The following is a 27,084-nucleotide window of genomic DNA, read 5'->3' on the forward strand; positions in this document are numbered from 1 at the left end:
GGCCAGCTTTAAGATAATATAAAAACAAATGCCTTGGCTTTTAGAGACAGCAATTTCCCTGATTATCTGAAGCAATTAAAAGTATCAATGGCTGGGCCGGCCCCGTGGTGCACTCGGGAGAGTGCAGTGCTTGGGAGTGCAGCGGCGCTCCCGCCGCGGGTTCGGATCCTATATAGGAATGGCCAGTGCGCTCACTGGCTGAGCGCGGTGCGGGCGACACCAAGCCAAGGGTTGCGATCCCCTTACCGGTCACAAAAAGACAAAAAAAAAAAAAAAGTATCAATGGCCTTTCACCAAACAACAATAATTACATTTCTTTTCTGGTCATTATATCTAAATTTTGGGAACAAATATAAATTAGCCTCTTTGGGTCATAGTTCTAGGTAAATAATCAGAACAATTTTACTAAAATGTTCAGTTTCAATAAAAGAAGATAAGAATAATAAAGAAAAAGAATCTCAGGGCCGGCCCGTGGCTCACTCGGGAGAGTGCGGTGCTGATAACACCAAGGCCACAGGTTCGGATCCTATATAGGGATAGCCGGTTGGCTCACTGGCTGAGCGTGCTGCTGACAACACCAAGCTAAGGGTTGAGATCCCCTTACCGGTCATCTTTTAAAAAAAAAAAAAAAGAAAAAGAAAAAGAATCTCTTCAATGTGAGATCTGATTTTTATCATTCTGATAAAGCTTTGTTCTATTTGCTCTGTGGTATTAAAACCAGCACTTTATATAATAAGTACAAACTGAATCTACATCCACTACACTCCAAGTGAATATTTTATAATTTAAGGAAAATTTAATTTTGTATGTAAACACCTAGCATGTTTTTTTTCTTTCAACTGTGCAATCTGATTTAGCCTTATGAAAGTAAAAGTCAGGGCTGGCTGGTTAGCTCAGTTGGTTAGAGCATGGTGCTAATAAAACCAAAGGCCAGGGTTCAATCCCTGTACTAGCCACCTGCCAAAAAAAGAAAGTGAAAGTAAACAATGTTTAGGAATTCTTGTTAATTTAAATGAAGAAAACCTTAGCTCTCTACTAACTTAATACTTCTAATAATTATTATTAATTTTATAATATAATAAAACAAAAGCATTTTCAAAAACTTTTTAAACAAAGTTCATTAAAATATAACAAATATTTATAACATTACAAATGATCACATACCTACCACTATGTCTTTGAATTATTTTTTAGGTGGAGGAAATTAAGCGTTTTGCACTTAATTTTGAAAAATAGATATGAAATCATGAATTTCCATAGGCAGCTCTGGACTAAATACCCTACTTGAAGTATACATCATAACTCTTTTTACAATAATAGCTAAAAGACGTAGGAGTCCAAATGTGAAGAAAGTACGTCAGTTAGTCAATGTCACTTCTATCAATATAAATAACCACACTGTCAGCTGGTACAAGTAAGAAAAAAAAGGAAATAGTAAAATATAAATTCCAATACTGATAACAAAAGAAGAAATTCTTATTTGTGCCTTAGCTCGAAAGGAAAAAAACCTATCTACTCTATACATATTCACATAGAAAATCTAAATTATTCCTGAAATGACTACATTCCAATACTAAGTAAACATGTGCTAAATGCTCAGTACCTGCATGTAGTCTTTTACCATGTTCCAGGGATATTACATGGGGTTATCTAATATCCTAAAGTCTATGAAGTTGGTAACCAGATTTTTCCTCCCTTATACAATAAACTTAATCCTATTCTCCTTCAATAAATATCTAGAATACTGCTTAGTTCCCAACATATGAATGCCAAACAAGAGCAATGAAGAATAGGTAACAGTGAACTATTCATGGAAAGAAAGTCAAAAAAAAGAATACCAAGGGGCAGGAATGCAGCAGTTGGTAGTGTCAAGTTTGGATGATGACATGCAGAGAATCAAAAACAAAGAAAAAAAACACAAATCAGAAAAAATACCTATCCCTGGATGCAACAACACAAAACGATGGGTAAAGGTTTTCCTTCTCAACAGAGAAAAAGAAAATAAAAGATTATATTCTGTTATTTTTTTTCCCAGTTTCACCAATGTCCAAACTGATGTTGGTTACTGTTTTAAGTAGTAACCAAAGTAATCTAATTGCACCTAATTTGGGGTTACTTTTGCCCTTGATAACTGCAGTAGTCATTAGCATCTATTACTTTTTGTCACCGAGCCATTTGCAAATTCAGGTTCTTTGAACATGTTATAATAGCCATAGATACACGTTACAAGGATGTATCCATGTAAAGTGACGGGATTTTCTTTTAAATTGACTGGTTTTCTCAAAACAGCAAAAAAGACGAGAAAGAATTGCTTCTTTACTGTACAAGGAAACAACTTTAATCAGGTAGGATAGGACAAAAGTATCACAATGATTAACAAGTGTAAAGCTTATCCTACAGAAGTAATTCTCAACTAGTACAATCTAATCATCTCCCTCCCCCACATTTCAGGGGTGAGTTATAGAGGCAATTTTTTTGGTTGTCACAAAGACTGAAGAGTGTTATTAGCATGCAATGAGTGGGGGACAGGGATGTAAGCTTCCTGCAATAGAGGGACACTTCTATACTATAAAGATTTGTGCCACTCAAGATACCAGTAAATCCCTCATTGAGAAACACTGTCCAATAACATATATTAATCATCTACTGCTTTTGAAGGAATTAAGGTCAACTTTCTAAAAAAATAAAAACTTTACGAAGTCAAAAAATTACTATGTAAATAACCACAGACATCATAAGCTGTTATTTTATTACTCCAAAAACATAGAAATAGTTACAAATTCTATTAGCATAATTTTTTTTAGGACTCACCTTTAAATGGACTTTTTACCAGTTTAACTTGAAAAGGAAAGAGGAAAAATCTCTTTGTGGATCCAAGAGGCCAAGAAACAAGCCAGTTACAACTGCCTTCATTAAAATTTTAAGATCCTCCTAAATCAGGTGATCAATTACTCTTTTAAGAAAACAGAGTATAGGATGGTTTTGAAGTACTGGATGGATCCAGAGCTAAGAATTAAGTCACAATTTCTAGCTCTACCTGTGACTGTCAATTCAGAACCAAGGTACCCAACCCATTTTGTTCACCCCTAAGTTCCTAAAACATTACGAACTTCATTTTACATTGCTCCAAACCTTAATCCAAATATTAAGTATCTGGTCACTTTAAGTGTTGATAACAACTATACATACCATTTAAATAGCAATGTCTTGGCTACATCCATTTTTCCTTGTTTATATTCCGTTATTGCCAGAGCTGTCAAGATATGTGCTTTGTCTTGTTCTGATTCAACAATAGACAAGGCTCTCTCATAGGCTGTTATATAGAATTGGAAACAAACAAGCAAAAACAATAAAAAAGCAATACTGGTTGACAAAGTGTGGGATTTTTCCTGTCCTAATTCTATTTTTCAAAAAGGTCTAAAAGATGTTATTGTTCTCTTGTTTTCAAGCAGATAGAATAAAAATTTAGACCAATCTAACTTGCTTTAGTTGCTCCAAGGTGATTTTGGGGATATTATTAGGATTATTATATGACAATCCCCAACTTCTACCTTCAGAATCTATAGGGAGGTGTGAGTCACTATCTTTAAGAGCCAGTTTAAACCACAAGTGGAGGTCTGAAGCCACTGAGATATGACCAACATTCCCATGTGCAGATGAGCACTTCCATCAAGCAGTAGATACTTAAGTGAGCTGCATACATACAGGCTGGTCCCATATATATGAAAATGCACTCAGTTAACACTTCTGGAAAAACCAAAATCAGATATTACTAACAATGGCTGAGGTCTTCATTTATCAGAAATTTACATTTAAGCAACGTAGGGTAGTAACACCTGCTTTCAAATGCTAATTCACATATTTACCCTAAATGATCTTAGGCCTCAGTTTCCTTATCTGTAATGAATACTCAGCTCAAAACACTACTGTAATGACTATTCATCTAATAAGATACTACATGAGGTAACAGATAAAAAGTGCCTAGTACCACTCCTGACTCCTTAGTAAGGTTTCAATAAACTTTGCAATCCCCACCCCCATCTCAATATTGTATTTTTCTCTTGTAAACTCAAGTTAAAACTACTCAGCTCTGGAAAAGTAAGGCATGGCCTTTAGCTTCAAGCAATGTGCTTACCTTTGCTGCTCTCTTTATAAAGCCCTTTCATGAACAAAGACAATGCAAAACCTATGATGTCTTCTAACTCTTCAAGGGGTGTTGATTTAAAAGCCTGGATAGCTTTTTCATATTCACCAATGGAACTAAGAAGCAAAATGCAACTTACTTTTAATATCAAAAATAATTTTTGCTTATATCATCAAAATATAGAGATATAATTACACTAAAGTTCTTTCAATAACTTAACCTGCACTTCCTTTTTTATAGTGGCAGTTCAGTAAGCTATAATCTATTAGCGTTAAAACTGTAGAAAAGACAAATTAAAGCGGAAGACATTTCACAAGTAGGATGTACTAGAGGGATTTAACTTCACACTTTGCTTCATTTAAATAATGTGTGAAAATGACCGGTTCTGCTCAGTTACAAAGTTGGTTTTTTTTAAACAACTTTTAATTAAAACCCCAAGTTATAAAAATAATTCCAAAGTGATATTTATACAGAAATCTAATTATTTAAGCCCAATGCATTAATTAAATATTATCCTGTGAGTATGGTTCTAGCATCTTTGACAAGCTTAACAAGTTATAAAATACCTATTCAGAATCAAACCCAGTCTTGTGTAAACTATTCATCTGCACATTGATATTTTTGGAGGATATACAGACACACTAAAATTCCACAGAAAAAACTATACATTATCTTTTTTGTGTTTAGTAGGGAGAAAAATAAAACTGTAATATATAATACTGAAGTGCAATTAATAACAGAAAAGCAACTTGCTTTTGCTTATTTAAAAATGAAGAAAAGTTCTATAACTCACCTGCCATCATCTGAATAGAAACACTGTATCTTTGAAATTCTTATTTCTGGTCCATCACTACAATCTACAATCTGAATCTATTTTTATTTTTAATGTGTTACTGGAAATTTTTCCATAAAATCTTTTTAATCTTGGAGGATGTGAGAGCTAAAAATACAAGCAGCTTTTGCTTCTAAAATTAGTTTTATAAAGGTGAATTTATGAAATCAATAAACTCAAACTGTGATAAATATTTTGATGAAGGAAAGAGGACTACCTTAGATTGTTTATGGATACATACATACATATTTAAAGCATTTTTTAAAATAAAGACTATCTTCAAAGATGTGACTACTTTTGTGGAGAAAAGAATGGAACTAGAGAAGGTCATAAGGGGTCTTCAACTTTATCTGTTACTCTGTCTTTGAAGAAAAAAAAAAAAAAAAACCTGAAGCAAATTGACAATTTTAAGATGTTATACTTGAGTGGTGACTATTCACTAAATTATGGTCTATACTTTATTTATTACTGCAGCTTCCATGTTTAAAATATTTCATAATAAAAAAAATTAAAAGAAAACAGATGACCTGTTTTCAATGGAAAGTACAAATTTTCTTCCAAAATATTTTCATTATATGAAACATCAAAACTAAAAAGAACAGACACTTTATTCCATACAATTTCTTACAATACATTTACCCTCTGCTTCAATAAAATCTTGAAACTGGCAAGGCTCTATAACTCTTAAATGTAACAGTTTAAAAGAACTGAAAGGAGGGGCAGTCAGAATAGTAAAACTTTCCTGTTTATGGGTATGATTCAGCTACACAGTTATAAAAGAATTGGGTACCTCAGTTCTCTACTATGTAGTTCCTTAAAAGGTGTAGGCACTAATGCCAACACATCAAAACTATAGTTTTAATAATGTGTTTCAGACTGGATCATTCAATTTTGGGGCAGCTCTAAACTTGAAGAATACTCCTTAACTTGAGTCAAAACCTTCCTCTTATGATACTTCTATTTGCTGGTCCTAATTTTACCTTCTAAAATAACTGGTTTTTAATACCTTTTCAAAATCTTTTTTTTTTTTTTTTTTTTTTTAGGGATGAAAACTGACTAAGAGTGAGAGGTCAGGAAAAACTAGGTGAACCTTTGTCAACTGATCAGGGACAAAGATCCAGCCAAGCCCATATATGGAAGACACCTACTGTGCTAGGTATTTGCCCAGATGACTGTACTCAGATTTGGGATGGGTAAGGATGGCTGCTAGAGATCCCATTAACATGGACTTTGGGATGATATCCACATCCGTAAAATGGGTTAACAATGCCTACCTCACAGGCATGTTGAGAGGACTAAATGAGTTTTTTATTTTATTTTATTTTATTTTATTTTATTTTATTTATTTTATTTTTTTAATTTTATTTTGTCGATATACATTGTAGCTGATTATTGCTCCCCATCACCAAAACCTCCCTCCCTTCTCCCTCCCCCCCTTTCAAAATCTTTTTAAGAGTCAGAAGTCTTTGAGAATTTGAGGAAAGATACATATATGGCTCCCTTTCCATCCCCAAAACACACAAACACACAAATTTTTGTGAACTATTTAAAGGTGTTCCTAGAACCCTGATATCCATCCCTAGTTTAAGAATATACAACAACTCAGACTAAATCAAATTCCCCTCCAATTAACTAGGTTAATTAATTGCGTTTCCAATTAATTAGGTTTCTGTTATTAGAGACAGCAGCTACCTTTCTTCCAAATGTTCTCTTGTCCAGTCCATAGACCATGAGTTCCAAATCTGCTCCTCACGAGGCATACTGGGGTTAGGTATCATTATAGGTAGAGGAAGTTGTTAACACACTCTGGCACTGTAGGAATTATGCTTCCTACATGTCCCACTACTCTGCAAACTGGTCACAATCTCGCCAGTCCCATAGCTTTCACCAGAAAAATCCAACAGAGTCACAGAATTAATGGGAAAAAATATGCTTACCATAACAATCTGCCATAATTTCTTATTGTAACATTATAAGTATCTTGGTCTTCTGTAGTCTGTAACAACAAAATTGCCCTTTAAAAAAGGACAAGATATTTTAAATGATCTATGTGTTATAGAATTCTTTTACCCTTCCTCCTCAGTTGAATCTACACATTTTTGTTCTCTTCATTTAATCCCACTAATTCTTAAATGCTAGTTATAACAGCTTATTCATATTTTATTAAGTTGGTACCACAAAAGCACTTAAATATATTTAGATTTTAGATTGTCAGAAAAATAACTTGAATAAAATGACCCCTAACTAAGTGAAATCATTAATCATATTTGAGTTCTAAATATTCTAAATATTTTAACCTATGTATAGGAAATGACCATGTTGCGGTTTAAGTTTTGACATATTTTAAGTATTTAGAAAACACTCTTAAAAATATTTATAAACTAGTAGTTGAGTTAAGAAGCCAGGAAGTTAAGTGCTTTCATGTGCCCTTGCCTGTACATACAGAAAAATACTGAATATACAATAGTGAGTTGAGGGGAAAAAAGGAGTCATCAGAAGTCCCTTGAGGTTTAGAATAAATACACCATCATTCTGACTACCTGTATTCCCCTCTCATGCTCTGTCCCCTATGGGTGAGCAGGGAAATGTCTTAACTAAAAAGAGTGAGATATTTAGTAAGTTTTTTTGTTTGGTTGGTTGGGGTTTTCTTTTTTGTTTTTTTTTTTTTTTCTATTTAAAGAGGATTTGCCAGGGAGAAATATCCAAGGAAGGCTTTTTATGTCCTTGATGTTACATGAAAAACAAAAGTCTGCTAGAGAAGCCTAAAAGACGGTGTTACAGAGACGCCTGATTAGATTTGTCTAATTTGTAGTTTCAAGCCTCTAATACTTTTTTAAGGCAGAATACAGCAGTGATCAGTGAAGAAAGAGCGGTGCATGTGCAAGTGACTGTGGAACTGCCATTTTAAGCCTAAGGTGTAACCAATGTTAGACTTATAATATCTGCAATAACAACAATAGGTACAAGAAAGTGGCAGTACCCTAAAGCTGCCTGGTTTTCTCTGTTTAAAAATCCTGCTCACCATTATGTTCTCCCATATTTATACATTTGTTTATTGGTAAGTACATTGATAGTGAAAGAAACAAAATTGTGGTTTTTCATAAACCTCTCTTCACATACACCTGGAAAAATAACTTCTTGATTATACAGCCTCTAGTACCATCTAGTGATGACTCCTTTGAACTACAGAGAGATCCACAGAAGGATATGGGGCAAAGTATTTGAGACTCCTCAATTATTTTTTACCTACAAGGCTTCTTCTAAATATTTACTTGATTTAGAGAAATAATGTACCTACGAGGTTAGGCAATCAGGTCTTTTAACTTTTCATCTAGTAGTTATGCATAAAATCCATCTGTTTTCTTATTCACCTATCCACTAATTTGCACAGAATAAAACTTTAAGTTGATTTCAATTCCTATCACTCTCCAGGCTGGCAACTCCACTCTACCGCACCAGCTTCCTTATTTCTTAAAACATACCAAGCCCCCTCCTGTTTTAGAGCACTTGCTCTTACTATTCCTTCCGCCTGGAACACTCTTGCCCACATAACCAAATGGCTTGTGGCCTCGGTTCACTCAGGTCAGGCCTCAAATGCTTTCTTAGTAAGCTCATCCCTCTTAAACCCACCTGAAATGTCATTTCCTGCCCCTGCATTTTCTGGCCTTTTACCTTACTTTAATTTTCTTTTTTGCAAGTTATTATTATCACAGATGTTTATTAACTTATTGTGTGTCTCCCATTATCAGAATGTGAGATGAGAACAGGGCCTATGTCTGTTTTAATTCACTGCTAAATTGCCAGTGTCAAGGACACTGCTTGGCACGTAGTAGTTCAAAAAATATTTATTGAATGAGCAAATATATAGTAAATACTTAAGTGATTCAAACAAATACATCATAATGTTTTTATTTCCTATCCAAATAAATCATGTATGCAAGAAAGCTAGACAAGTTCTTAGAGGACAGATTTTTCTAAAACAAAATCTGAGGTGTTTTTGTTTTGTTTTCTTCTTTCTTTTCTCTCAATTTCTCACTCAATCCTCTCCCCAAAGCTCCACCCCTCCCCACTCCCCCCAGTTCAGGATGAGCAATAGAAACCAAGCCAAAACACAGCTGAAAATTTGTGATTACATCTTTTCACCTTCTAATATGTAATATACAATAAAAGATCAGAAAAGGAGTCAGAACATTTATTGAGTACCTTCTACATCAGAATGAGACTAAATTTTAAAAGGCTAACTGATAAGCAACAACTGCATTTGAATTAAATGTAGTTTACCTTTGGTATGCATCTGCTGCTTCTTTTTTCAGTTGTAGATGTTCATTTAAGTAACCCAACATTGTGAAAGCTGGAGCATAATTCTGAATTCTTTCTGGAAATCCAGAAATATCTTTTTAAATGAGCATACTGGTCGTGTTCATAAAATACTTTTATTTTCAACTTTTCAGTATCTTAAACACCAGATTACCTTCTGAGATCACTGGCATTTTCAACAATAGTAGTCTGACTTCATCTTAAATATACGAGAGTACTTCAAAAACTTCATGGATTTACATTATCTTTTAATTTTATTTTTCTATGAACTTTTTGAAGTACCCTTGTAAAATGCCAATAATCATTTTGTAGCTTTTAAAAATTACTGAATATTTAATAGTTACATAATGTTTCTAGTTATTTTTTAGAGTTTAAATATTTTTATCCCGAAATGTATAATAATTTGAAATTGTAGTTCATGTTAAAACTAGTTATGAGATTTATAAGGAAATTCAGTTTCTTGGCTAATCACTTAAAGCCTTCCTGTGATTAAATTAGCAACAATTTCTCTTGGTGGTTCTGTTCCGATCTCTATGTGTTTTTAAAACATTAATTCAGTATTGTACTCTAGAAACAGAACATAATTTGGGCACTTTCAATGCAGTGTTTTGAAATTCTAATGTCAAAAAACAACATGTATCTATATTGGAGAAAGATAAACACATCTGATCTAATCTACTTAAAAAAAAAAAAAGCAAGCCTTCAAATCTTAAATTGTTTAACAATGTACAGTGTAATCATGTGTTAGGTGATGATTAGGGTGAAATCACATAGTCAAAGTTATTCTTGAAAAATTCCTAAAGTCACCATACAAAGGGAAGATCACAAAAATTAAGTCAAAATGAATATGATTAGATTCATGCCTTCATATGCCATACTCACCCTAAGGCAAACAGTAAGACAGACAAGGGATGGTCTGCATTTTCTCTTGTTACCCCCATTTTCTTCGCTTTTAATTTTCTAATTTTTTTTTTTTTGGCCAAGCACATATAGTTGAATTTGTTAAATGAGTATATGATATGGCTCCACTACAGAGTTAAAAAGCCAGCTATGTATAATTGTTAGGGAATGGTTTGTTCATTGTTTGAGGTATTTGAATTTTGTAAAAAGCTAAAGATTTACCTATTCATGTAAATTCTTTACAAATTTACACATTCTGTAAGGAAAACCATCAATAAAATTTCTGATCATGTACTTCCTCAGCAGCACTAGGTATTTATTAGAGTTATTCATTGTGGCATACTGCATAATATGATAATGTCCTAAAGTGCTGATGTTTGTAATCTAATTGCCTTCTACTCAAATGCTCAATGCTAAATGCATAAAGAGTATTCCAATATCTATGATGAAGCATTTTCTCCCGTTTTTCAGTTTATCTGATTCTTCATATTATGTGGCTGTAAATATTTACTGCTGTCAGTATTTCTGCTTAAACTCCTTGCTTCTTTATTATAATTTTGTCAAAGGCTAATGAAACTAACATTTCTTGAGCATCTAGAGTATGGCAGGTACTCTACATAACATTTTGTATAAATCATCTCATTTAAACGCTAACCAATAGGTACTTTCCTTCTTACAGATGAGAAAACTAAAATTCAATTTGGTAGCATACCCAAAGTTTCAATCATGCTAGTAAGTGGTGGAGAAGAGATTAAAACCCAACAGTAGTTTTATTAAGGAAGACAGGAAATTACTTCAAGAGATGGTTAATAAAACTTCATCATTCTGTTAATTTCCTAAACCTAAATATATTTTTCCAATATACTGAAGAAAAATCAGGTTTTAAAGGAATAGGCTAAAGGTACTGGGTTTGGCACTTCATGTATATTCCTCATTTAATTCTAACAACTCTACAACCAGGTTTTATCTCCACTTTCTAAAAAGTAAACAGAAGTTAAGGGAAGTAAAACACTTGGTCTAAGACCGCAGAGAAGTAAATGGCAGAGCTAAAACAGCAGTAACTCAGGACCATTAGACTCCAAAACAATTACCACTATAACAAGGAAATCACTTTCACATTGAATCATTAGGTAACAAGCAACTTGCATCACTCTTCAAAATCCCTTACTAAAATTTAGATAGTAGGCTCCTTGGCTATTGAGAAAAAAGGTAAATTCATGTCTTAGAAAACACTAATATTTAATTTGGAATGAATTAATTTTTAAAATTCTTTAAATTATTTCAATAGCTATTCAAATATCTTGCCATTATATAACAGGTAACTTACCTATGTATTTATTCAAAACAACTTGTGCTGCTGGAATAGCATTCATCTGGAGGATGTTGTACTGGTACAACTCTGTTTCTCTGTTGCTTTTATCTTGCAATGTTGTGCAGACCCAATATGCATAACCTATTGCTCCCTCAGTCTTTAAAAAAGCCAAAGTTAATAAGTGGACATAGGGTAATAAATATGCCAATAAAAATTAAGAAATAAAAAAACTTCAATAAAACAAATGTCACATCTTAGTCTTCTTTAAGTAAACTGTTAAGTGCCTTTAAATGAAGGGTCACTATGATAAAGCATAGCTAAGAATGTATTTAAATCACTTACTCTAATCCTAAGTAGAAGAATCAAATGGAATAAGTATAGTACAGAAAACAGAGCCACACTTGATGGGTTGGTTTTCCCATCCTCAGCACTATTACCGTAGGTCAAACCAAACAAAAGAATTCTAAAACATTTTCATAAATAATCTAGATATTTCAGCCACATCTAGTCCTTATGTGTAATTTTTTTCTAGAGTCTCAGTTCTATTCTACATGACTACTACTGTATCTATTAAATATCAATGTCATTTCCTTATCCGCTCTGGAAAGCTGATAGGAAAATGAAAACTACAAGTTCTTTAATTAAAGACAGTTTATCTGTTTCTAAGAAAGAATAAATAGTAGAGACAACTCCTGTCATTAACATCTTATACTTTTTCCAGCAAGATGGCTGACTGGAGGCAGCCAGCCCTCACCTCTAACGCAAAAGAAGCCCAAGGGAACAGTTAGTTACCTGTAGAGCAGAGTGTCTTGAGAATGCAATGGAATCCAGCTAAATAGTGAGGAAACCCCCCCCAAGACCTGGAAACTCGAGACAGCAACACAGAAGGATGGAAAATTCCCCAACCAAGACTTGTATGGAGACTGGAGAAACCGCCCACTGCTGGGCCAAGATGGGAGGGTGTCGGGATGGGGACAGAGCTGTGCTCCCATCATAGACACCTCCAATTCAGGCTGCAGAGTAACCACATGGCCCTCATAGACAATAAGCCCAGCATGCAGAGCAGCTAAGAGCTGACATAACTGTATTTTCACAGAGGGGAACTACACTTAGAGTCACCCCCACCCACCTCAGTCCTGGGCTGTTGCTGGATGTCGACATTTTGGGATAGGAGCTGGGGGTACTCAGAATCCTGCCAACCCAGCAGCCCCACACACCCTGTGCCAGCTGCCTGGTTACATGCCCTCCTTCCCCCCAGGACCTCAGAGCCTCACTCAACATAGGAGAACTACCCATGCCAGGGAAGAGCAATGGGAGTGTGTGAGTCACCTGGATCCATGCTCTCCTCCTGCAGGAGCTCACCCCTACACTAGCAGACAGCAAGCAGTGTCTGTACCACTCCCTTGTGCCAGATGCCTAAATCCACACCCTCCTACCCTGGGAGCTCAGAGGTCTGCCTGACACAGCTAGATCAGCAACACCAGCAGAGAATGTGCTAGGTGTAGGCAAGCTCCCTAGAATCATGCCACCTTCTCCAGGAGCCCAGTGTACCATCTGACACAGCGGCCTGTCCGCACCAGTGGAGAAGATGCAGAGATTGAGCTGGCACTTACAACTGCGCTGACCCAGAACCAAACCTACAAAGCCCAACCCAACTATCAACATAAAATACCTCTCCATGTAAGAGACTCTCACCTCAAAAAACACTCTGAAAATTAAGTGACTACATCCCTAGATGCCCAGACATCAGCTCAGAGATACAAGAAGCATGAAAATACAGAGAAACATGACTCCCCCCAAAAAGAAGACTACAGTTCTCTGATACCAGAGGCAAACAAAAGGAAACAAGCAAATCACTTGAAGAGGGATCCCAAATGGCAATATTAAGGAAACTTAACATCATGGATGAAAAAATAGACAGAAATCACAATAAAGTAAAAAAAAAAAAAAATCCAGGACATGTATGAAAAATTCAACAAAGAGATAAACATGATAAAAAAAAGAACCAAGTGGAAATCCTGGAACTGAAGCATTCAACAAAATAAAAAATGCAACCAAGAGCATAAGCAGTAGGCCAGAACAAGTGGAAGAAAGACTTTCTGAACTAGAAAACAGGTTTTTTGAATTAACACAGTTGGACCAGGAAAAAAGAAAAAAGTATTTTAAAAAATGAAGAAACCTACAAGATCTTTCTGATAACCTTAAGCATTCAAATATCTGTATGATGGATGTACAGGAAGGAGAAGCAAAAGGAAAAGGCATTGAAAGCCTATTTAATGAAATAATAGCTGAAAATTTTTCAAAGATTGGGAGAGATACAGTCTCACAGATCCAAAAAGCTCAAAGATACCCAAACAGATTCAACTCACAAAGGACCTCCCTGAGACACAGTATAGCCAAATTGTCAAATGGCAAAGACAAAGGCAAAGAAAAAAATTCAAAAAACAGCAAGAGAAAAGTGTCAAATCACCTATAAGGGAATCCCCATCAGGCTTATCAGCAGACTTCTCAACAGAAACCCTACAGGCCAGGAGAGAATGGGATGACATATTCAAAGTGCTAAAAGAAAAAAACTGCCAACCAAGAATACCATATCCAGCAAAGCTTTCCTTCAAAAAATGATGGAGAAATAGTATCTCTCCCAGACAAACAAAAACTGCAGGAGTTCACCACCACAAGACCAGCCTTTCAACAAATCCTCAAGGGAGTTCTACATCTGGAATCAAAAGAGCAATATATTATCACTATAAATACATGATAAAGAATAAAAACCACTAGTAGAACACATACGCAAATGAAAAAGAGGAAAAAAAATGTACCTTGTCTCTCTCTCTCTCTCTCTCTCTCTCTCTCTCTCACACACACACACACACACACACACACACACCACAAAATAGCAAAGACAAACAATAAAAGGGAAAGAAGGAAACAAAAGAAATATAAAACAACCATTAAAAATAATTGAAATGGCAGAAACAAGCAATACCTTTCAATAATGACCCTGAATGTAAACTGATTAAATTCCCCACTTAAAAGATATAAACTGGCTGAATGAATTAAGAAACTACATGCTGCCTGCAAGAAACTCACTTCACCAAAAAAGACACACATAGACTAATAATGAAAGGATGGAAAAAGATACTGCACACAAATAGAAACCAAAAATGAGCAGGAGCTGCCATATTTATATCAGATAAAACAGACTTCAAACCAAGAACTATAAAAAGGACAAAGAAGGACATTATTTAATGATAAAAGGATCAATGAAGCAAGAAGATATAACAATCATAAATATGCATGCACCCAACATCGGAGCACCCAGATATATAAAGCAACTGTTATTAGATCTAAGAGGAGAGAAGACTCCAGACAATAAGAGCTGCGGACTTTAACCCACCATTGTCAGCACTGGGACAGATCATCTAAGCAAAAAAACAGCAGAGAAATACTGGATTTAAACAGCACTGTACATTGAATGGACTTGACAGACATGAACAGAACATTTCTTCCAACAATTTCAGAATATTCATTTCTCTTATTAGTGCACAGATCAAACTCCAGGATAGATCACATGTTAGGCCACAAATTAAGTCTCAAGAAATTTAAAAACATTAAAATCATTCTGAGTATATTTTCATAAAATTAGAAATCAACAACAAACAAAACTGTGGAAACTATACAAATACATGGAAATAAAACAACATGCTCCTGAATGACCAATGCGTCAAAAAGAAATAAAGCAGGAAATCAAAAAATTCCTTAAAACAAATGAAAATATAAGCACAACTTACGAAAACCCATGGGATACTACAAAAGCAGTACTCAGAGGGAAGTTTATTGCAATAAATGGTTACATCAAAAGAATAGAAAGACTTCAAATAAACAACTTAATGTTACACCTCAAATAACTAGAAAAACAAGAATAACCCAATCCCACAATTAGTAGACAGAAAGAAATAAGTAAGATCAGAACAGAACTAAATGAAATAGAGACCAAAAGAATGATACGAAAAAAATCAGTGAAACAAAAAATAGGTGTTTCAAGACGATAAACAAAACAGACAAGCCACTGGCCAGACTGACTAAAAAAAGAAGGGAGAAGATCTAAATAACAAAACTCAAAAATAAATAAGGAGACATTACAACCAATACCAGGGAAATACAAAGAATTATTAGAGACTTTTATGAACAACTATACATCAACACATTTGAAAATCTGGAGGAAACGGATAAATTTCTGGACTCTCACAAACTACCAAGACTGAACCAAGAAGAAATAGAAAACCTGAACAGACCTATAAACAAGCAACTAGATTGAAGCAGTGATCAGCAGTCTCCCTACAAAGAGAAGCCCAGGAGCAAACAGTAACACTGCTGAATTATACCAAACCTTTAAAGAAGAATTAACACCAATCCTTGTCAAACTAATCCAAAAAACAGAAACAGAGGCCATTCTCCCAAACCCGTTCTATGAGGCCAACATCATCCTAATACCAAAATCAAAAACAAAACAAAAAAAGAAAGCTACAGGCCAATATCCTTGATGAACTTAGATACAAAAATAGTCAACAAAATATTAGCAAACAGAATGTAACAGCACATGAAAAAGTATACACCATGATCAAGTGGGATTCATCCCACGGATGCAAGGGATAGTTTCACATACACAAATCAATAAATATGATGAACCACATCAACAAAATGAAATACAAAAACCTTATTATTACCTCAATAGATGCAGAAAAAGCATTTGATAAAATTCTACATAGCTTCATGATAAAGACTCTCAACAAATTAGGTATAGAAGGAAAGTATCTCAACACAATAAAAGCCATATGTGACAAATCCAACACCAATAGCATCTTGAATGGGGAAAAGCTGAAAGCTTTTCCTTTAAGAACAGGAGCAAGACAAGGATGTTCTCTCACCACTCCTATTCAACATAGTATTAGAAATATTAGAGCAATCAGGCAAAAGAAAGAAATAAAGGACATTCAAATTGGGAAAGACGAAGTCAAACTGTCCCTGTTCACAGGTAACATGATCCTATATATAGAAAAACCTGTAAACTCTACCAAAAAACTCTTACAGCTGATAAGTAAAGCCAACCAGTAAAGTCGCAGGATACAAAATCAATACACAAAAATCAGCAGTGTTTTTAAATACCAATGATGAACAAGCAGAAAAAGAAATCAAGAAAGCAAGCCCATTTACAATAGGTACCAAAAGAATAAAATATCTAGGAATAAACTTAACCAAGGAGGTGAAAGATCTCTACAGTGAGAACTGCAAGACACTACTGAAAGAAATTAGAGAGGACACCAAAAGATGGAAAGACACTCTGTGTTCACAGAGTAGAAGAATTAACATTGTGAAAATATCCATACTCCCCAAAGTGATCTACAGATTTAATGCAATTCCCATCAAGATACCAATGACATTCTTCAAAGAAATGGAAAAAACAATCCTAACATTCATATAGAATAACAAATGACCCTGAATAGCCAAAGCAATACTAATCAAAAAAACTCACTTCAAATTACACTACAAAGCTATAGTAACCAAAACAGCATGGTACTGGCATAAAAACAGACACTCGGACCAATGGAACTGAATGGAAAACCCAGAAATCAATAAAGACACCAAGAACATACACTGGGGAAAGAACAGCCTCTTCAGCAAATGGTGCTGGGAAAACTGAATATCCATGTGTAGAAGAATGATACTAGACCTGTACATCTTGCCATATACCCAAATCAACTCAAAATGGATTAAAGACTTAAATATAAGACTTGAAACTATAAAACTCCTAAAAGAAAACATAGAGGAAACACTTCAGGATGTAGGAATGGGCAAAGACTTTATGAATAAGCCCTCAAAGGCACAGGCAACAAAACAAAAAATAAACAAATGGGATTACATCAAATTAAAAAGCTTCCAAACAGCAAAAACAATCAACAGAGTGAAAAGACAATATACCAAATAGGAGAAAACATGTGCAAACTACACATCTGACACAGAATTAATATCCAGAATATACAAGAAACTCAAACAACTTAACAGTAAAAAAAAGCAAATTATCCAATTAAAAAATGGGCAAAGGAACTGAATAGACATTTCTCAAAAGAAGACATACAAACGGCCAACAACTACATGAAAAATGCTCAACATCACTAATCACCAGGGAAATACAAATCAAAACCACACTGAGATATCATCTCACCCCAGTTAGACAGGCTATTATCAAAAAGACAGAGAACAGCAAATGTTGGTAAGGATGCAGAGAAAGGTGAACCCTTGTACGCTGTTGGTGCAACTGTAAATTAGTACAGCTATTGTGGAAAACAGTATGTAGATTTCTCAAACAACTACAGATAGAACTACCACACGATCCAGCAATTCCACTGTTGGGTATGTACCCAAAAGAATGGAAATCATCATGTGGAAGGGATACCTGCATTCCCATGTTAATCCAGCTCTATTTACAGAAGCCAGGATATGGAATCAACCTAAATACCCATTGATGGACAACTGGATAAGGAAAATGTGTAATATATACACAAAAGAATACCACCTAGCCATAAAGAAAGAATAAAATGAAAGTCTGCCATTTGCAGCAGCATGAATGAGCCTGGAGAAAATTATGTTAAGTGAAACAAGCCAGGTGCAGAAAGAAAAATACTGCATGTCCTCACTCATAATTGGGGGGAGGGAGGGAGGGAAGGAGGGAAGGAAGGAAGGAAGGAAGGAAGGAACGAACGAACGAACGAAGGAAGGAAGGAAGGAAGGAAGGAAGGAAGGAAGGAAGGAGAGAGAGAGGGAGAGAGGGAGAGAGGGGGGAGGGAGGGATGGAAGGAAGGAGGGAGGAAGGAGGAAGGAAGGAAGGAAGGAAGGAAGGAAGGAAGGAAGGAAGGAAGGAAGGAAGGAAGGAAGGAAGGAAGGAAGGAAGGAAGGAAGGAAGGAAAAGATAGATAGATTATAATAATTATATTGAACTTTCAGAAGGAGAGAAAAGAATTGTAGTTACTAGAGGTGGGAAAGGTGGAGGGGGTGGGGGGATTAGCAAAAAATTGGTTAATGGGCACAAGGAATGATTATATTTTGTAATGATGAACATGCTAATCATCCTGATTCGATCATCACACATTGTACACCGGTACTGATATTCAACTCTGTACCCCACAAATATTTATAATCAATGATATTTCAATTAAAAAGAAAATAATCTTATACCACTATCTATTCATTTTCTTAACAAGGAAAATACTTTATTCATTAATGAATCCTCAAGCATGTTCAAATTCTCACATGCATACTGAGTTCTGTAGTGTGCCTGAAGAGATCCATGGTATCATAACTTCCAACTGTCTCTGCAATAAGAGCCTATAAAAAGGAAAAAAGAGGTTCTTGATGTGTTTAAAAATAAAATAATAGTAATAATAAATGAAACTGGAAGAACTAAAGATTTAATATCTGTGCTTAAAAGCAAAGTTAATTTAAGTTTCACTTCTATTGTTACCATTTTAATTAAACCTACCTGTTATTCCTGAAATAAATTATTTTAAAAAACAAAAACTATCTGTAAAATTAAAAAACAAACAAAAAAAAAACCAGGTGATTCTGATAAGCATCTACGATTCACTGACCTAGAGCAGTGCACTCAAAGTGAGGTCCCTGCACCAGACTCATCATCATCACTTGGGAGAAGTTAAAATGCAAATTCTTGGGCTCCCTGGGTTCAGTAACTGATTCAACTGTTATTGAGTTAAACAGCAGAATTCTGGTTTGTTTTTTAAGCACAGCAACGTCAGAATGACGGGGTTCAAAAGCCCCTAAATCAAAGTTGAATCATTACAAGCTGTGGAACCTTATGCACAACACTTAGGATCTCTGAGCTTCAACTTCTACATCTGTAAAAGGAGTACTACAATCATATTTCAAAGGACTGATGATAGATTAACTGAAATAATATATACAAAGAACTAAGCACAGTGACTGGCACAAAGTAAGCCCTCAAATGCTACCTATTACCATTATCATCACTGTTATTTATATTAACACTGTTATTTATATCAATTTATATAATATTTTACTTATATCAGGTTTATTAATAACTGTATGTTATATATCTTACTTGTCCAATCCAGCACATTAAATAAGATGGATCAAGGGACTGAGCCATTTTGAAAGCTTCATGAGCTTGCTAGAAAGAAAAGGCAAAAAAAATCACATCAAGTCATTTTATCAACTTAACATTAACTTGGTTATGTATAAAAAGCACAAGAGAATAAGAAGTCAAAACTGTCATCATAAATATACATGAACCTAAAACTTCACTGTTTAAGCACAGTTAGCAATGCTCAAAGCAGTGTTTTAGCTACACAGTCCTACCGTACTCCTGGGTGCAACAGATCTCTACAGGTTAGGAGTTTTGGTCCCCAGAAAAAGGGGTAATATTGTTGTCTACCTCACAGTCTACAGAACTTGTAACCAATCATATCTCCATTTGCTACCCACAGGTCTGAAGAAAATTATTAAATAAGGCTATATCTATTTCCCTCTCTTTGTGCTAACTGGGGGGATAAGAACTCACAACCAATGAAGTCTGAGACATGTGCCTGCTACTGGAGAAAGAGTGGTCAACAACATAATTCTGCACTAAGCAGTCAGGAAACTTTGAAGGTACCTCACTTGGACACATTAACTTGCATGCTTTTTTTTCTGCTACAAAAAATAACTTATTATTACATACTGCTTTATATTGTTTTCTCGGTAATCTATGTATGCCAGGAAACAGTCTTATTTTTCCTATAAAAAGTAAGTGCTTAGGCAACTGCTATGCCATGCTATAATAAAACCACATTTACAGCTTATTAACTAAGACGTTGCTTCATTTGAATTTTTAAAAAATATGTTTGCGCATTTTAAGATCCAAATTAATATTTTCTTTCAATATATTTACAATCTTCTGAAGCCAGTCTTCTTTGCAGTGACTTAATGTATCCCTGAAAATATTACAGAACCTTTTTTAAAAGGATGAGATTTCATACACTGGCTAAAACACAAAACAGTCCAGATGTGGTATTACCTATAGACTTGTGAAACTTTCCAAACATGATCTATAAACATGCTCCCAGTTACTTTAGTTCCAGTTCTCTAAGGTATATAACTGCTCAAGTATGAAAAATTACGCTGTGGTATTCAAAGAGACTAATATGCACTAAAGCCAAAATCTAAATCACCCACCCAAAGGTTAAATTTAAGCTGCTAGAGAGTATTAACCGTTTCCCTTACCTTCTGTAAATAATAATCAACATAGAACCTCTCTTACATGTGTACAGATAAAAAGAAAATCACCCAATTACATCATAATAGAATTTTTAATCTCTAAATGAAAAACCAACATAATTATAAAACGAGAAGTTTCTTGAGTGTCATGGAAAAGAAAATAAATCTTATGCATTACACAACATAATAAATTGAATGTCACCGGTTAACTAGCATATTGGAGGGCATACAGGATAGATAACAATGTGCAAAGTATTTCTCCACAAGAAGTTGAGCTATTACGAAAAGATCATATATAGAAAATGTTCTTTATTTTTAATATGACAAAACAGACAACACATTTACCTCAATGTTTTCATTTGCAAGGTATAACACTCCCAAGTTGGTCCATGCAACAGCATTCTAAAAGACATTTATATATATTAAAAGAAAAAAAAAAAGTTAGGACACTTGTCTACTTGGAAATCTCAGAAAATTAGACTAAATTCTGTAGTTCTTTTTCACAGACACATAAAACACTCACAATTTGTTCTGACTGGATTGATTTGATAAAACAGTGCTGAGCAAGGGCATAATTTCCAACACCTGAAAAATACAGAATTTGGTGAAACTGAACTTTGTTACCTGAAACATACAATCTTCTAAAAGTACTGAAGTGTTACTCAATTCTCACCACTGTGACATGCAACCACACCAAGAGCATTCCAGTATAAGTGATTATTACTGTCGAGTCTCACTGCCTTTTTCAGACACTGAAAAGAAATTAAATTAGATTAATTTTTATTTCTTGGAATATCAGCATTTATATCAAGGTAACTGTGACTTTATGTGAAAACATTATAGTATTTATTTTTATCAAAAACATCTTTCATAAAAGCACTTAGTTTTCTTAAAAAGTTTATTAAAATTCCTCAAAAACATACATGTAAAGATTTCTCCAGCAACTCTTTAAGATCATTTGTGTTGCTGCCTGTTTCTGCTAGATGTTGTGCTTGGCGATAATAATTAATTCCAAGATCACACCATGTATTAGATGTAGACATCAGTTTTAATGCACGACCATAACACCTATGGAAACGTAAAAGTAAATATTATGTTTTGTTAGAATGTCCTAATTCAATCTGAATGTCATTAACCAGTAATCTTTGTAAATTACCTTCCTCCAAGATGGAGAAGCTCATTTTTCTTTAATATTTGTTTTCCTTCTTTCTGACCTAGAAGGATTCCTAAAACATTAACATTTACTTTAGATGGTGAGACAGCATACAGACTGGTACAAGCATCTCCAACTAGCTTCCAAAGGCAGGACACATCAGCTTGATGCTGCAGGGCCCTAAAAAAGAAACAGTGTGGTTCTTATAAATTATTTCCAAAAAGCATGGAGTTTATCTTCCTCATTACTACTTATAATTAAAACATGAAATTCTGATTAGGTGCTGTGAATGCTTTATGCTTTATAACCTCCTCCTAACTGAATCATCTCAATCCAACTCGCTAATAGGAAGATAAGAAAAAAAGGGGGAAAGGAGGAAGGAATTGATTAAGTTAAGTGCCAGAAATTTTGCAGACATTTTTTGGTACTCTTCAGCATTTTTGTTAGAAGTAGCAGAAATCACATAAATAAATTAAAATTTTCTAGGATCAGTTTACTTTTAACACTGAATTTTTTAACTATGCTCTTGTTTTGTTTAAGCAATGATCAAAGCAGTAAAGTTGGTAACTCTTACAGTTGATTATATTACTAATAGTCAAATAAAAAAAGACTATTAAATGTATCAAATATATTTGGTAGTCCAAAGGATTTTTATCCTGAGCCCAAAAATAACAAAAATCTACACATGAAAATATGAAGGCCTATATTTATAGAAGCAAGTAAGAGCAGGTTGAATGAACAAGCTCAAAAAATAAGTAGATATATTAATTACAGGGAGAGAGGGTACTTATTTTTAGAATGAAAAAAAGCTCTGTTATACATTTCTCTTCATTTTTCTCTTCTCAAGATCTTATAAATAAAACAGCGATTTCATTTAAGCCAAGTCCGATAATGAGCTGCTATGTTACTGGCAAATTGACAAGCAGATGGAACATTTTTCATAGCCTTTTTGACTCATGGAGTCCAGCCAAAAATCATTTTCCAATATCTTCCTGAGAAATAATATTAACTATTGTAGTTATGACAGACAACCCACTAAAAGAATCTGAAGGAAGGACAACACCATTTGGAATTCTTCTGCTTAAATATCTTAACAAAATTTCTAAAATTGACAGCATGAAGGGAGAAAACAGAGAAAAAAAAGAAAAAGTAAAACAGAGGCAACTTTAACAGCTTAAACTCTTATCTCCTTTTAATTTCAATAAAAATTATCTATAAAGTGAAATAACTTCCACAACAGCTGTGGTAGTATAAATTCCTTTTAAATCTAGAAGTAAATATAACTTTGAGGATTATGGTTTTAAAAGTTTTATGTACCTCCTTATAATTAGTTGTGAGTGCTAAATGTTATCCAGAATAAAATTTCCTAGGCTCAGAAAGGCAGTATTTTTGTAGCTAAAGTATTGTCACCCAAAGGTTCACATTTAGTCTTAAATACCAGCTCAAACAAAGCATGCCTTCTTCACAGTAACTTCCTCTTTGGAAAGAACTATATTATGCAAGACTTGAAAAGTAGCAATAAAAATCAGTGAGAGAAAAAAGGGTTAGGTTTTCATTTCATATTTGGTTCATGTGAAAAGCAATTCCAGAACGACCAAATAAATAGGAAATAGAGGAGAAGACAAGTACGAAAAGAAAGGAAGGGAAGCAATCTAACTCGTGGACTTTTTAGGTCATCTACCACAAATAATACTTCTGCTCTAACTAATGAATTTACAGTCTATAAAATACCAGATTTACTCAGATTTTTCTGCTCCCTTCTTGTTATTAGATACACCACTTTTTGCCTACAATTTCTCTCCAGAAGCAATCAGGTTGCTCTTTTCCCCTTCTCTTCAGCCCTACTATTAAGCCTAAAATAGGCCCTTACCACTGAATGTTAAGCATATTGTGAACCTGAAGCCCTACTTCCCAATCAGTTCAAGTCAGAGATACTTCCATTTCCAGGCCTCCTGAAAGTGAACACTAACATGTGCTGTCAGAGCTCTTGCTTTACTAAGCAGACTGCTTCTTCCTTCCTACTCTTTCCTATGCATTTGGCATGCTAGCCACTACTAAGAGCACAAGAAATGGTATTTGTTGACCCAAGGACAAAATTAACACAGTATTTATGCCATAGAATTAATTGGCCAGTCTGTTATTCTTTATGTTTGACATTTTGAATAACTGCTGTATCTAACAGAATAGACAAAATAATTTTCTTAATTTGTCTTTATTACAATATTAATAAAATAAACACAATAAATAATAAGAATACTAACCAAGTAAAATATTCCAGGGCTTTTTCTATGTAGTCTATGGCTTTCCCATCAAGATAATCGACTAGAGCTGCTTTTGCCATCATAAGATGGCATTCACCCAAACCTAAAATCAGGTAAGTTTGTACTTGTCATTAAAACATATAAAACAAATACTTAAAATGAACTTCAAATAAATTTATTGATGTTATTTTAAAGCCACTTTCCAGAAAACAAAACTTAATGGTGTTTTATAAAATTATCTTTAAGCATGATCTTGCAGATATTTAGGAAGAAATTCAAATGGCAGGGTAATGTTAGAGTAAACATGCACTAAAAGCTATAAACAGCTATCTACAGAACCTAAGAATTTCCTTGACTTTGTGCACATTACTTACCTTTTAAAACCTCAGCTCTGAAAATGGGAATCTTATCTAAATGTTACTCTCTATCATGTCACTACTTATTAACTGTTGTGAAACAAGATTTGATCTTTTTATATTAAAATCTGTAAAGCAAACTATAAGAATTAAATGAAATAGCAATTTCCTAAAGTGTCTAATAAATATTTCATAAATGTGAGTTCTCCTTCTCTTGAAGAAAGAGTTTTACAAAATTTTTAAAAAAGAATAATTTCAAGCCCTAAGTTATATGTCACTTAAAACATTCAGTATTTCTGATTTAAACCTCAATTGTTTCTTTAAAAAGGAGAAGGAAATGGAAGAAAGCATGTATATTAGGCTCCAGGGCTTTTTTTAAATGGTCAGACATAATCATAAAAAAGTTAGCTTATATATGGATGGTGGTGTTTTATTTTATATCACCAAAAATCATTTGTTAAGAAGGAACAGATATCTATTATTTAGATAATAATATTTAGATAATTTAGAAATAAATTTAGATAATTACAAAACAATGCAAGTTGCCTCTGAGGTAAAAAGTATTAAGATATTCTAGGGATACAGTGAATTCATTATCAAAATATAAGAGCAGGGAAACTATTGCTTTACAGATCCATTTTTATATCCAATAGCTATCATGCTATTTGTCTGAAAGTTAAATCTCTACCATATTACTATTTATTAACTGTTACGAAACAAGATTTGATCTTTTTGTATTCAAATCTGTATAAGCTACACTAAAAGAGGTTCACACTGGATGCCTGATATTGACTAAAGAAGTCCTTTCCAAGTTATTCAATAAAATTAGGTAGGAAATTTATTCAAGGATTTTATATTTCAGTATCACAAAAGCCAAAGAAGCTATTAAAAAGAAATTACCTTTCAAAGCAGGCACATAATCTTCTTTCTTTTTAATGATCAGCTGGTATTGGGCTACAGCCTCCTTATATTTGCCTAGGATTTGTTGTATTGCTGCAACCTTAAACACACTGTATGTGGATTCTGGGTTCAGCTCACTGGCTTTTGTGAAGGATTTCAAGGCTGTTGTATAGCCACCTCTGCTTAAGTATGCCTCTCCTAATGATTCCCAACAATTGAAGTCCTTTGGGTCTGCCCTTAATGCTGCCTGTAAACTAAAATTTCAAGAAACAGTAAGAGAACTAAAAATAATACAACTACTTCCACATCTGAAAGGAAAATAAAAAATAGATAATTCAACTGAATTACATACATCCATTGCTCCTTCTATTTATAAAAGTGTTATTTAAAGCAGGTAAACCTGTTCCCTTTATGACTTGATTTTTTTAATACTAAGAAATTTTATTACTATTTCAGAATGAACAGAAACAAAATACCTTTTTTGGAAAGTGCCGACCAGAATTTCTTTTCTTTGATTATCTGAAAAATTTATTTTCTATCCTACCAGGATAGCTATACATCTTAGTTTGCCTCACAGACTTATAAATACCCACCACCAATCCTACTACCAAAGAGAAATATCACAGTTTAAATATAGAAATAACATACATGCTTTGAATTTCTGATCAAATTCTCTTTCCATGAAAAATTTCAAGATGCCTGTATTCTAATATTAATATAAATCAGAAACAACTTTATCTTGATTCAAATATATTTTATTTACCCTTAAAATACAGCTCAAACCAAATGACTAAAACTAATCATATCTGAGCTGTTTCAAATGCCCTTCAGGGTGCCATATGTCTCCCTTACCAAAAACAATGAATGTCAGTGGGAGAACAACAAAGATAGGCATCATGGCTTTTTATCATTACTTAAATTTCTATTGAGTACCTACAATATGTATGACACTATTAAGACTTCACTAGACTGGCTATCACAGGACACCATTTAATCCATTTTTGTAATGCCTCTGCCTTGTAAACAATAAACACCAATCAACCATAAATACATTTTGCTATATCTTCTCAAAATACAACCTGGCAAGAGACAACTTGTAAAGTTCATTTTTGGTATAAATGAAGTTTAATTTAAGGAACCATTAAGCTAACAGCTTAAATATAATAAGGTGCCTTACTCAGCCACTGCTTGAGAATGTTGACCAGCTTTCAAATAATACAGTCCTCGCCTAAGCCAGGCCCATTTTGCCATTCCAGCACTTGCCTTTTGAGTTACTGTTGTTAGGATAGCTAAGGCTGTTTCCTAATAATAAGAAAATACTAATATTAGAGACATCAAACACTGTAAAGATACTGAACACCCATGTAAAGTACACAAACATATTTTCATTTCCTACTTCTCATTTTTTAAACTTATAGTAGTGTACACCAAAACACAGTTGCAACAATAAGTGATGAACAATTTAATATCTGTCGATGAAAAGAAAATTTACTCTATTTCTAAATAGAGGCAAAAATATTTCTGTTGCATCTGCAAAGAAAAATAAAAACTAATGATAACTTCCAAGTATATATATATATATATAAATATTTCCATTTACATACTCAGGAGAAAAAACAAA

The 27,084-nt window shown here is 34.0% G+C and overlaps 1 protein-coding gene across 4 annotated transcripts in view; it reads right to left on the reverse strand.

The window, feature by feature from the left end:
* Positions 1-27,084, reverse strand: part of SKIC3 (SKI3 subunit of superkiller complex) — an 80,737-nt gene that overhangs the window by 27,818 nt on the left and 25,835 nt on the right. For all 4 annotated transcript variants that reach the window (XM_063086469.1, XM_063086471.1, XM_063086470.1 and 1 more), the window contains 15 exons: positions 26,641-26,765; positions 25,464-25,717; positions 24,208-24,310; positions 21,950-22,126; positions 21,717-21,861; positions 21,467-21,545; positions 21,317-21,378; positions 21,139-21,195; positions 19,640-19,708; positions 18,814-18,888; positions 11,521-11,662; positions 9,258-9,351; positions 6,914-6,991; positions 4,136-4,260; positions 3,190-3,313 (listed from right to left, as the gene is read on the reverse strand). In XM_063086469.1, the coding sequence (XP_062942539.1) occupies positions 3,190-3,313; positions 4,136-4,260; positions 6,914-6,991; positions 9,258-9,351; positions 11,521-11,662; positions 18,814-18,888; positions 19,640-19,708; positions 21,139-21,195; positions 21,317-21,378; positions 21,467-21,545; positions 21,717-21,861; positions 21,950-22,126; positions 24,208-24,310; positions 25,464-25,717; positions 26,641-26,765 (1,709 nt within the window). The remainder of the gene's footprint in view (positions 1-3,189; positions 3,314-4,135; positions 4,261-6,913; positions 6,992-9,257; positions 9,352-11,520; positions 11,663-18,813; positions 18,889-19,639; positions 19,709-21,138; positions 21,196-21,316; positions 21,379-21,466; positions 21,546-21,716; positions 21,862-21,949; positions 22,127-24,207; positions 24,311-25,463; positions 25,718-26,640; positions 26,766-27,084) is intronic.

This window comes from Cynocephalus volans, chromosome 2 (assembly GCF_027409185.1).
Source record: "Cynocephalus volans isolate mCynVol1 chromosome 2, mCynVol1.pri, whole genome shotgun sequence".
NCBI lineage: Eukaryota > Metazoa > Chordata > Mammalia > Dermoptera > Cynocephalidae > Cynocephalus > Cynocephalus volans.